The sequence below is a fragment of the Ahaetulla prasina genome, chromosome 2 (assembly GCF_028640845.1).
Source record: "Ahaetulla prasina isolate Xishuangbanna chromosome 2, ASM2864084v1, whole genome shotgun sequence".
Lineage (NCBI taxonomy): Eukaryota > Metazoa > Chordata > Lepidosauria > Squamata > Colubridae > Ahaetulla > Ahaetulla prasina.
This window is the reverse complement of record NC_080540.1, coordinates 15,300,481-15,314,261: the sequence shown is the minus strand read 5'-3', so window position 1 is coordinate 15,314,261 and position 13,781 is coordinate 15,300,481. Positions and strand designations below refer to the sequence as shown.

General features: G+C 37.5%; 1 protein-coding gene across 1 annotated transcript; it reads right to left on the bottom strand.

Moving 5' to 3' along the window:
* Positions 1-1,104: 1,104 nt before the first annotated feature.
* LOC131190389 (vomeronasal type-2 receptor 26-like) lies at positions 1,105-11,689 on the bottom strand. The gene is made up of 3 exons (XM_058167709.1): positions 11,532-11,689; positions 9,057-9,342; positions 1,105-2,046 (listed from the first exon to the last, which is right to left on the bottom strand). Exons 1-3 carry the CDS (start codon positions 11,687-11,689, stop codon positions 1,105-1,107), a joined length of 1,386 nt encoding a protein of 461 aa, XP_058023692.1.
* Between the last annotated feature and the right edge of the window lie 2,092 nt (positions 11,690-13,781).

Here is a 13,781-nt window from a genome sequence, read left to right as displayed (position 1 = left end):
AAAAAAGAAAAGACACATGCACAGAAACAAATTTATATAGGTAAATTTATAGATAAAGGTTTAGGTGGGTATAGGTAAAGATTTCTCCTGTCAGTCATGACCAACCCAAGGGGTGGTGGTGGTGCTGATCTTTGATTCACAAATGAAGAGCCAGCTTTGTCTGAAGATGCTTCCATGGTCATGTGGCTGGCATGACTATACACTGAAGAAAGATGGAGCATTGTTACTTTCCCACTGAAGTGATACCTATTTATCTACTTGCATTTACATGCTTTTGAATTGCTAGGTTAGCAGGACACAAACACACACTATATGTATATGAAAATGGATATGGATATGGATATGGCTATGGACATGGACATGGACATGGATAAAAAACCAATTTTAATACTCGTAAGCACACCTTCATTGTCATATCAGTTGACTACATAATTCCCCCCCAAAATTATTCAGAGTTGTACATATTTTTCTTTTGATTGAAGACTGTCAAAACTAATAGTTTGTCTCATTAATTTATTCAAAGGGATGGAGAAAAAAATTAAAGTTGCACCAATTTTCATGTATTCTTAATATATAGAATGTTATCTGTCTCTCTGTTTTTCTCTTTCCCAATCTCTCCCATCTATCTCATTTATCTATCTTTGAGTGATCTTACATTATCCAGCCAGAAGAGATCAATCAAATATATATTTGAAATTAATTATTTTTTTAAAAAAATTCCAAACATCACCCCAGAAAATAAAATATAACACTAGCACACCAACCTATATAGTAACAAAAACACACATCATTAGCCATAGTCTTCAATTTAATCTAAAACCATATCAGAATATCTCTAGTAACAGTTTATCTGGCCAGAGTTTCAGAAATATTATTAATGTCATTGAAGATTTTAATGACTTAATGTGAATTCAGATTACGACAATTGAAGGATATGATTATTTCAAATAGTTTGAGTTGTTTTATCAACTTTATTACTCAATTATTATAATTCAAAATTCACATGGAAGAAAGATAAGTGACAACACATAAAACATTTCTTCAAAGTATGTGATTTTATGATGCATGGAAACAGTACAAAAATAAACACCAACACAAGGAACCTTAATGATTTTTTATCATCAGATGTTCTTTGGTGTTCATGGAAGGTCTCAGGATAATAATGTAGCATTTGGGGATAAAGATGCAACCCAGTAAACCCAGCCCGGAGGCCAGGATGGAGAAGATCTGCACGGCTACCATGTATTTCCCTTTGGTGCTCAGGTAAGTGGGGACAAAGGAGATCCAAACGCTACAAAACACCAACATGCTGAAGGTGATCAGTTTGGCTTCATTGAAGGCCCCTGGCAGATTTCGAGCCAGAAATGCCACCAAGAAACAGATGGCAGCCAAAAAACCCATGTAGCCAAGAGCAAAGTAGAACATGGCAACAGAGCCTTCATTGCACTGCAGCAGGATGTCTTCTGGTTGGGAATGAAAGTCAGAATCTGGGAATGGGGGAAAGACTCCCAGCCATATCAGACAGATGCCTACTTGAATACCAGAGCAGGATACAACAATAGAGTTGGCCAGACTCTTCCCCAGCCATTTCCTCAGGCTGCTGCCTGGCTTTGTGGCCAGAAAGGCCACCACCACCATGACAGTCTTGGCCAGCAAGGAAGACACAGCAACAGAGAAAACAACACTGAAAATGGTTTGTCGAAGGAGACAGGTCATTTTCACGGGGCGACCGATGAATAGAAGGGAGGTCAAGAAAGAAAGCAGGAGTGAAACCAGGAGGATGTAGGTGAGTTCACAGTTGTTGGCTTTGACTATGGGAGTGTCTCGGTATTTTATGAAGATTCCCAGAATAAAGGCGGTGGTTAGGGACAAAGCGATGGCAAAGAAAGCCAGGATGAGTCCCAACAATTCATCATAGGATAAGAAGCTTATATTTTTGGGGACACACGGATCTCGCTTCTTATTGGAATACTGGTCATCTGGACACTTTTCACAATGAGCTGCATCTGAGAAAACAAAATAGTTAGCATGAATCTGTTCCTGCAGCTGTAAGAGCAAGAAAACCGCAACAGAAATCAATTACTTCATTTTCAAGAAATAATATAATATTTCTGCCCAGCGATATTCATACGACACAATATTAATTAAAATAATCAAAGGTCTTTTTAAAGGCTGAAGATGAATGTGATTATCAGTTCTCAAAACTTCTTTCCTAAAACAAAACAAGAAAGTAACAACTCAATAGAAATCAGCAACCTTTCATTATTTATTTTAATGCTCACAACATCATCCAAATTTGGTGATAGTGCCCAATCTTTGAAGTTTGTGGATGCCTTCAAGAAATTTAATGTTTTTCTTTCTTCTTTATCAAATACCCCCGAAAAAACAAGCTAGAATATTGATTGTATCTTGATTTTTTTTGGTTATTTTTGGATCCACCTACTCTACCTTCTTGCCCAGAGAAGGTTCCTTTCATACATAGAGAACAGTCGTAGCAGCAAACTGGGGCTCCCTCTCTCACAAGCTTGGCATAACCTGGGGAGCAACTTTCTGTGCATCTAGAAGAAGGCACCATCTAAATATCAACAGAAAGAATAGTCAGGGTGATATATGAATTAAAAGGATTTACTGTAATCAAGTGGCTTCCAGAAGCTCAGGAGCACATTGAGCAAAATCAGTCAAGAACTAGTGGCATGAACTTTAATTACTCTACTTGCAAGGGGCAAATGAAAGATCATTCTCTTTCTCTTTCAATCTCCATAGTAGATCCCAAAACATACTCATTGCCTTATTATTTTTTCCGAAGGAAAGTAATTCCATTGCAAAAGGTATTTCTCCTTAGGGCATGTATGAGAATGCTATAACTTTCCATATTTTTCGGACTATAAGTCGCACCAAGATTTTGAAGAGGAAAACAATGGAAAACGTTTTTGCCCTTCCTGGCCCTCAGGAACACTCTGCAAGCTTCCCAAATTCTGCGGAAAAACAGGCCTGTTTTTCACACAAAAAGGATGCACAGAGGGTTTGGGAGGCCGGCAGAGTGCTTCTTGGTGCTGGGGAGGGCAAAAATACAATGCATGAGAGTCTGTGTCCTATACTCTGAAAAGTATTAATATATATTTGTCTCCATCTTTTCTTTCTCGGGAAACCTCCAACATCTAGCTTTCTCCAGAGTCCCTATGTTTCTCTCTTAGAACTGATCATTGTATCATCATACTTAAATGACTTTTTTAGCTGCCCTCATTTCCCTCACCACATTCTTAATGATATCTTTCTCTTATGCAATTCAGTGGGCTAAATCCTTCATAGTCTGGATTTTTCTCCCAAAGGTGCTTTTTCAAAAGACAACTGATCTTTGTTTTCCCTTGAAGATGTTTCGCTTCTCATTCCAGAAGATTCTTCAGTTCTGACTGAATGGTGGAGTATGGACGGATTTATATTCCTTGCAGTCATCTGGTTATTAGCAGTCTTTCTGAAAGTTGTTGAGGCCACTTGGAATTTATCTGTGCCCTCAGGGTCACATGAATAGTCAAATGGGTATGGAACATTCCTGCAATTGCTGAATCTTTATCCTGTCTACAACACAGTCTTTTCAGCAGTTCCAAATCTTTCCATCCTCCACCATTCAGTCAGAATTAAAGAACCTTCTTCAGTAAGAAGTGAAACATCTTCAAGGGAAAACAAAGTCCAGGCACCTTTTGAAAAAGCACCTCTGGCAGAACCGTGACCGGGATGACTGAGAATCTCCATAGACATTCTGGATTTTCTCTTACTGAAAAGAAGATAATTTGGACTATAAATTATGGCAACATATTCCAGTTTAATAATGTAAATTGTAAATCCTGAAATAAAATGCAGCAGGTTCCAGCATGTGATAGATTATTTTAAAACCTCTAAAGTAAAATGATATCTAATGAATTAATGAGGCTTGAAGTTCTCTTATTTGGAAGTTATCTCAACTAGCCTCAATAAGAATTATTTCAGAGCAGAAAAAATTCCACCTATGGAGATAAATAGTAGAGCAAAATCCAAGCAGCCTCAACTACTTTGTTAAATAAAGTTGGCCATTGGATGGCACTTTGATTGACAGAAATCTTGACTTGTGAGGAGGCTTGTCTTTCTACATTCCCAATTTTCACCCCGGTGTCTGATTTGTTCAAAACTGATGTCCACTGCATGATATCAAAGTCACCAACAGCAACTCCATTTTCATCAAAAGAAATCCCATCTCTGGAAATATTGTGATGTTGGAAATTTCTCAGGAACCTATGAAGCTGCAGAAACATAGAAAACAAACAGTCCAATTTGCTCTTTTATTCAATGTTTTTCTTGGTATTATTCTGGATTGGAGGTACTCTGAATAATTCAACCTCTTCAAATCACCACTACAGTCTGAAACAGATCAATTCAACATTTAATGGGAAGCTTCTTTCAGTTATTATCCAGGAATTTACAGATCTTTTTTAAATACCATATTTTTCAGATTATAAAATGTACTTTTTTGTCTTCCAAAAGAGGGTGAAAATATCTGTGCATCTTATAGACCAAATATTGCTGAAGCCCTGCCCACCCGCCGGCCATTTTTTGGTCTCCGCACATCCTGTTTTCAGGCCTTTTTTTGGCCCATTTTTGGAGCTTTTTTCAGCCTGTTTTGAGACTTTCTAGGGCTGAAAAGGGCCAAAAAAGGTATCAAAAATGAGCCAAGTAAAACCCTAAAACAGGCTGAAAAAAAACCTCATAATGGGCCAAAAAAAGCCTTTTTTTGTTTTTTTTTTCCTCTTCTAAATTTAGGTGTATATTAAATTCAGGTGCATCTTATAATCCGAAAAACGTGGTAGTCATCTCACATTCTTGAAAACATGGTATAGATAACACCACCAGTAGGTGGCTGAGAACTTATATTCAACATGTAGTTCTCTGGGGAACCTCATCCACATGGAGGGAAGTATGCAATGGGGTACCCCAAGCTTCCATTTTAGACCCAGCACTCTTCAATATCTTCAAAAAAAGATCTAGGCAAGGAAATTGAAGGGGAACTCATCAAATTTGCAGATGACACTAAGCTGGCAGGAACATACCAAGAACAGTTAAAGGAATTTGGTATGTCTAATGTAAGGAAAAGAAGGACTGGGGAGACATGATATCACTTTTCTAATATTTGAGGGGCTCCTATAAATATGTGGCGGTCAAAACATTTCCCAAAGCACCAATAGGCAAGACAAAAAAAAAATGGCTGGAAACTAATGAAGGAGAGAAGCAACCTAGAACTAAGGAGATATTTCCTAGGTGACAGCAATCAACCAATGGAATATCTTGCCTTCAGAAGTCGTGAGTGCTCCATCATTGGAGGCTTTCAAAAAGAGACCGGACAACCATTTGTCTGAAATGGTATAGGGTCTCCTGCTCGATTAGTGGGTTGGACTAGAAAAACCTTTCAAACTCTTATTATTCCATGTTTTATGTTCTATGTTTTCTTTCTTCAACCATCACAGCCCATCTGCGGCAAGATATAGGAAAACGTGTAATGGGAGAAAATGGAGAATATAATTTTGCCATTAGTCCTGATCAAGATGAAGTTAGCGGAGTTTAATTTTGGGCTAGGAATGTGACAAAAATTGCATAGTGATGTTATCTCTTTCAAAGAATAGCTATGGAAGCATATCCAGGAGATGTGTGGATGAACCTTTTGTTGCCCCAGAAGATGCTTTGATTTATATCTTGTTGCTATGTTAAAAACTTTTAGCCAGCAAAAATCAATCTTAATCCAGAACAAAAAATCCAGATGAACTCCTTAGCTTGGCAATCCCTTTGTGATCACAGTAAAACTTGAAGGATTGCTAGAATATTCTGATGCTTCTTTAATTTTGAAAATTACGTTGCCACCATAGAGCTATTTCTGTCACAAAAGCATCCCAAACTATCAAAGGTTGTTTAACTTTGGAAGACTTTTCTCGATCATCTCTCTCTAATTCACCATCAGGATTCCAAGTAATATGCCCATAGCAAACAGGACTCTGAGGCAAGCAGGTTCCTCAAATATCAGTTTTATTGGACGTATCATATAGGCATAGGCTGGTGGAAACTGACTCTAAATGTTCCCACAGTTTTCACCTGATTAAAAGTAAAAGTTTTCCTCCCCTTTCCAAACAATCAGTCACTTGGTCCAATTAAGGTGTCATCCCATTGCCTTTTGACTTCACTCAACCTCCCTCCAGCCATCAGTGGGAATGTCCTTGGTTCCCAGGAGAAAATATTTTGTTTTGGCTACAAAACCCCAGCTATCTCTTTTCCCCCACTACCTCTCTATCCCTCAGCTCCAGTGTGGCAACACTGAAACCTTCAAGATGGCCTCGGTCAGGTCAGCTTCAAGGTTGATACTCACTCTCAAATACCACAAACATTGGAATATCTCGCCCCTTTGTACATCTAATTTAATATTGAGGAATTGGAAGAAGAGAATCAATGGAACCTCAAAGGAGAAGACTTACCTGCCATGGCTGCACAATCTGGGGTGGTTGATGATCTCCTACTTGCATTCTCCTCTTACTCCATTGGGAGGAAGAGGAAGCACTGAGGACCAAGGCCAATATTTGAATTATTTGGGAAATGCTGGAGGAATCCTGAGACAGGATTCTTGCAATCACATCATGGGGTGGGAATTCCCAATTCTCTTTTTCTCTGCATGTTTTCCAAACTTTCTTAGATAAAACAGGACTTGAATAGGAACATTGGAACGCTTCCTTTCCATACAATGTGATCATAGATGCATAAGATTTAGTGTCATAATACTGAGTCCTTCTCTTTGTTTGGATGAGGAAGGAAAACAAAGCATATTTATTTTGGAGATCAACCCAGAAGTAAAAAGAATCTACACTTAAAGCTGTCAAAGTTGTTGCAATCCACACCCTTCCCACAATGGACGTATTAATCTTATCAATTGTTTGTATTATTGCTGCTAAGATTGCCGAGGCCTGAAAATCCAGTTGGCATACTATAATTTTTATTTGACTCTTGATAAGAGAAAAGAAAATTTTGCTTTTTTCTTGCATGAGAGTTTCTCCGGGACTTGTCTGCATATTTCCTTCTGGGATTGTTCCTGAGAGGACAATGCAAATCCCATTTTTTAGAGCGAGAACTTCAAAACCTCTTTTGAATTTTTCTCCTTTTTCATTGTCCCGAGAAAGGAAGCCGATCCACGTCCATTGGAACTGCAGGAGCAGCTGGACAATAGCTGAGTAAGGAGGTTCTTGGATTGGGGTCATTCGATATGAAAAAGGAAAATGATGATTTTGCTCAGCCAGCTGGTTGGTGACACTATAGTTGATCTAAGATGAAAGAGAAGGTATTGGTAGTTTGTCCCAGTTTTAAAGATAAAAGTCAGATGGTAAATCTAAAGGCCTTTCCACACTCCTGAGAGACATTTCAAACAATAACTCCATGAATTTTGCTAGTTCCTTTGATTTTTGTCCTGTTGTCTTGTATGCGCCCTTGAAACCAGGGAGTACTGAATTATCTCTGAATGTTCATTGTTGGCCCTCATAGAACACACCCTTCTGGTCACATTATAACTCTGTGGCTCACCCATCCACTCAGTCAATTAGTCAATCAGAATAGAGCTGGAAAGTCTTCTTGTCCAACCACATGTGTGTGTGTGTGTGTGTGTGTGTGTTTCTGTGAGTGCGTGCTTTGCGTGTGCGCCACATTCAAAATACACCAATTTTAACCTCTACAGCTTACCTTCTAGGGCAGCCCCGGTAAGTAAAACAGCTGAGGTGTGGAAATCCACCATGCCACACAAAACAGCTGAGCTGAGAAATGAAACATAGAACAGGATAGGATGGGGGCAGGTGGGCAGGGACAACTGATTGCCGGAACTACCGGTTCGCTAGAACCGGTCCGAACCACCAGCAGCCCACTACTTTATGTACATAGAGACACACACAGTACACACACACACACACACACACACACACACACAACACAGATACAATGCATATACCTACAAATATGTGTGTGTGTGTGTGTTTATGTAGCATATACATACATGCATGTGTATACATACACACACATGTATATACACACAGAAAGACATACTTTGTGAATTAAAAATTCTTTCAGCTCTTATTTTTATTTGACATTTACATCTTTAAAATCTTAGTTACACTTTTACAGCTTTCCAATGCCAGCATCTTTAGTAATATCCATTTTATCCTTCGGCCAATTATATATAGATATGCATTTTGTGTGTTACATACTTATTCATATACTACATTATATACATACCTACCACACATTGAATAATGCATTTTCACTATTTTATTTATTTATTTATTTATTAAACTTCTATACCGCACCATCTCCCACAGGACTCAGGGGGTTCACAGCCATGTTTAAAATACAACAATATAATAAATAACAATATAAAAACAATTAAAACCAAATATTTGATGGCCAAATCACTAAAACGGTAAAAACCGATTTAAAACCCATTTAAAATTTCACTAAAATATTTCTTAGGCTAGTCCAGCTCACTGGAATAATAAGGTCTTCAGATCACGTTTGAAGGCCCGGAGGTCGGGGAGTTGTCATAACCCCAGAGGAAGCTGAGCCGGTGCTGCCACAGAGAAGGCCCTCTCCCTGGGGGTCGCCAACCTACATTGTTTGGTCAATGGCACCCTGAGGAGGCCCACTCTGTGGGAGCACACAGGTCGTTGGGAGGCAATCGGCGGCAGAAGGCGGTCTCGTAGATATCCCGGTCCTAAGCCATGGAGCGCTTTAAAGGTGGTAAACAAAACCTTGAATTGCACCCGGAAGGCCACCGGCAGCCAGTCTTAACAGTCATTATACATTGATTTTAGATTTCTTTTCCAGCCAATTATACCATCTGTTCCATGTTATGTAATAAATCATTTCCTCTCTGTCTTTGAGTTCCATCGTTAACTTATCTGATTCTACTCTCTGACGTTCAGTTTATTTGGAGAAATATATACAAGTGCTGCCTTCTAGGCAAATCTGAACAATCTACAACACACAATTAATTTCATTTGGCTTTATACCTGTGGAATTTTATAGATGCTCAAGATATTGGAAATATGATCAAAGAGTTCAGAATCCATCTCTTCAAGAATCGCCAGCAGGTTCTTTTGTCTTCCACATCTGTAGTTTGGGATGTTCTCCTGTCCTGTAGACAGCACATCCAGCATGGCCTCATATGTCATTCTGGCACTGAAAAAGTTCTCATAGATGTTGTAGCCTAGGGTGATGTTGGATAAGAGCCTTGAATTCTGGTTGACTTCATGAACAGCCAACATGAAGGGCAGAATGTGGTAGAAGGTGTTCTCTCTGCAACATAAGAAATTTTGTCATCTTTTCTTGCTCTGTATCAATAATTTATGTGATCAACTTAAAACCAATTGCATTCTTTTTGCGGATGACGTAAAATTGTTCAATTCTACAGATAATTCTGTGGTTTTGCAAAGTGATCTCAACTATGTGTCTGAATGGTCATCTATTTGGCAACTTCAAATTTTGATTCATAAATGCTCTGTCTTACCTATTGGTAAATGTAATCAGAATGTCAAGTATAAGCTAGGTGGCATTGATCTAGCAGATGACCCCCACCTTTTTAAGGACCTAGTGTACTTATTTTTGATGATTTATGCTCTAAAGCTCACTGTAACAGCATTGCTAAAAAAGCATTATGAGTTGTAAACTTAAAAAAAAATTCTGGAAACATTGCATTGCTCATTACAGCTCATAAAACGTATTTTTTATTCTTCAGCTGTTTGGAATCCCCACCATATATCTGACATCAGTACAACTGAGTGGGTTCAGAAGTATTTCACGAGAAAAGTCTTGCACTCTTCTGTACACAATAGAATTTCCTATGCTACTAGGCTCAAAATTCTCCGTTTGGATAACAAAACTGTGTCGCTTGCGGTCAGACCTAGGTATTGAATACAAACTTATACCTAATAATGTTTTACCTATAAATGACTTTTTCTGTTTTAATCGCAATAATATGTGTGCGAACAACCACTTTAAACTCCATATAAATAGTTCTAAACTTAACTGTAAAAATATGATTTCTGTAATAGAATTGTCAAAGTCTGGAATGCCCTACCCGATTCAGTTGTCTCAGCTGCAAATTTTCACAGTTTCAGTCACAAATTGACTTTCGTGGATCTTACTTCATACTTAAGTGGTCAGTAGAGGGAGTGTGTGTAAGTGCACTAATGTGCCTATTGTTCAGGGGTAAAATTCAGCAGGGTCTGACAGGTTCTAATGTGCCTATCGTCCCTGTCATTGTATTTTTATTCTCTTATTCTTGTTCTCATTTTTGTTTGACAACTTCAAATAAAGAAATAAATAAATCTTTACTTTGGATTTTCATGAACGCATGTCATATTTACTGTAGCTTTATATCTATACAGTGCAATGCCAAAAAGATAATGAGATACTCATTATTCAATTAAATTATTCAATGTATTTGGACTTTGCACGTGATATAGACATTTTTGAAATTTCTATTAGAAGAAAAGTCCCATTGACATCACTAGGAGCTTCTTGCCAAAAGAAGTATCAGAGAGAGATAGTAAGTTTGTTATGTCAGGATCAAAAGGAATCCTATCAAAATCCCCAGAACTGATTTTGCCTATCATTTTCTCCACATCATGACTTGGGAGGAAAAAGGAGAAAAATTATTCTTATAGTTCAGTAGCCAGGTAAGAAAAATGGTTACAATAGTAAGAAACCTCCACACCTTCTTTTACTCAAAAAGAAAATATGAAGGTTTCTTACTATTTTCTCACCACTCTTTCTTCCCCTTCCTGACATTTACTCTATAATTCCTTCCTTCCTCTAAAGCAAATTGGGATGAGCAATAATGACTTGCCTTTCTCAAGATGAGGAATAGGGAAAGGAAATCATTCCTGGAAAAGACATTGGAGGTATGTGGTTGGAGAAGATGATGCAGCAACATATCAATTTAAAACCTGAACTATTCCTGTTGGAGATTCTACCAGAAGCTTACAGTAAAGAAAATGTATACTTGATTATTCATGTAATAACTGCAGCTAGAATTGTATTTGCACAAAACTGGAAAAGTGAAGAGATCCCTACAGATGAAAATATGACTAAGAAAATATTAGAATTTGCAGAAATGAATAGATTAATGCGTGCAATCAAAGGAAAGGAAGAATTGATTATTATAATATATGTGAATTATTCTATCAATGGTTGGAGAATAAATATGAAAGCAATGTATTATAAAGACAAATAAGAAGAGAAATGTTATAATAGTAGGTATGTTAAATATTAGTAGTAATATAAGAATAGATACAAATAATGAATATGGTGGTACATTTTAATTGTCATGACACAGAAATATGTACTCAGATGACACACTCTTTACTGAAAGAGGGAATATTGTATTAAAAGAAAATGTAAAAAATTATATACATATAAAAAAAGAAAAGACATTGGAGCAGGTAAAATCAATCACCAGAATCCTTGGATGAGCTGGCAATTACCTTTTTAGTTGGTGGATTGGAGGCTTGGAGAATGAAAATTGGTACAATCGAGCTAAGATTCCGGACATTATTCCAGTAATCCAGTAGTCTCCTGGCTTGTAGTAATGGAACCACTCCTTTTCTTCTATTATCACCTTAAATGGACATTTCACCAGCATATTGGCACAGGGAATTTGAGACAGAAACTGAAGCAGAAAAAGCTGTATATGCAGCAGCAGCAACATTTGACATACAGTATACTGCAGGAGATCCTTCCTATAGATCTTTCTTTGGCAGAAAGCTAAATCTCTAAGAGATCACAAAAGACCACAACTACAGTGAAGAAGGTCCGGTTTGCCCCCAGATTTGGAAGAGCTATCTGCAATTTCAGACTGCTCCAGTATTTGCCCAGCTTTACCCCAAACTCTGATCTCATCGCAGGAGGCCTGTCACAAATCAGATTCTCACATGCTGTCTATCCCATTTGTTGTCACATTGATTGGCCACTAATTGTGTTGGTGGAAATCCCATAAACCTTGTTCAAAGGAGAATAAATAATCATAATTTTAATAATTAGAAGGGGAATTGGGAATGAGCCTTGGCCATAAAAGTGTTTGGAGAAAAGAGTTTTGTTTGACTCACGAGAATAATCCTAATTTAATAACTGAGAAAAGAACAGTTCAGGAAAGTTTGATTGTTTTTAGTCTCCAAACTTATTCTTGAGATTCTAAAGGTTAAAATGTGGAAAAACAGTTCACCACTCTTGAACTAGGCAGTGGGCCATTATAATTCCTTCTTGTTTTGTCTTCCTCAAGGAAAGTTGTTAACCAAAATGGTTAACTCCATGTTGAACAACCTATTGGAGCCCCCTGTTAAATATCTTGTATCTTTCAAAATGTAGAAGACTATCTGTCTTAATGGTTACAAAGAAGATCTAATCAAAATTCCCTGGGGCATTAATCTGAAATAATGGCCAGTTACTGACTTCTTTACGATAGCATTACCAATAGCAGATTTATATACCACTTCATAGTTCTTTATAGCCCTCCCTAAGTGGTTTACAGAGTCAGCATATTGTCCACCAAAAATCTGGGTTCTCATTTTACCAACCTCGGAAGGATGGAAGACTGAGTCAACCTTGAGCCTGGTGAGAATCGAACTGCAAAATTGCACACAGCCAGCAGGCAGCAGAAGTAGCTTGCAATACCGTATTCTAACCACTGTGACTCCTCCTCCTGATGTGATGACATTTGCTGTCTCTTAGATAAGGTATCTAGTAGGGAACCAAGAGATGATGCTATATGAGTACAATACCACAATGGCTGAAGGTGAAGGGCTAAACAAAATTTGAGAACCTGAGCCCAGGGCCATTGCTTTATGACAGTGGTGGTGAAACTTTTACTCACCGAGTGCCAAAACATGACAAAACATGGTTGATGAACAGAACAGAACAGAACAGAATACTTGGAAGGGACCTTGGTGGTCTTCTAGTTCAACCCCCTGCTTTGGCAGGAAACCCTATACCATTTTATTCTTGTTGAGTTCATTCTTGTTGAGTGCTGGGTTATGTACACTTTGATTTCGTAAACAACTGGAGGGAGGAAATGTTTCTCATCGTTGCAGATAACCTAGAAGTAGCTAGGATAGATTCACCACTACAATGACAGAAATAAAAATTAGGACAATCTAGAATCCTGATTTAGCATAATGAGTGAAACTGATCAGTATGTGAATAAAAATACATTGCAACTGCTTTGCTTTTCAAATGCTTTCTCAATATCCAGAGAGAGATCTATCTATCTATCTCATTTATCTAACTATGAATGATCTTACATTATTTAGCCAGAAGAGATAAATCAAATATACAGTATTTGAAATTAACTACTTTTAAAACGAAGTCAGAACATCACCCCAGGAAATAAAATATAACACCAGCACACCAACCTATATAGTAACAAACACACACATCATCATTAGCCATAGTCTTTAATTTAATCTAAAACCACATCAGAACATTTCTGGTAACAATTTATTTATTTTATTTATTTATTTATTAGATTTTTATTTATCTTGCCTGGTTTCAGAAATTTTATTAATGTCATAATATGAATTTAGATTATGACAATTGAAGGATATGATTATTTCAAATAGTTTGAGTTGGTTTAGGACCTTTACTACTCAATTATTATAGTTCAAAATTCACATGGAATGAAGAAAGATAAGTAACATCACATAAAACATTACTTCAAAGTATGTGATTTCATGCTGCGT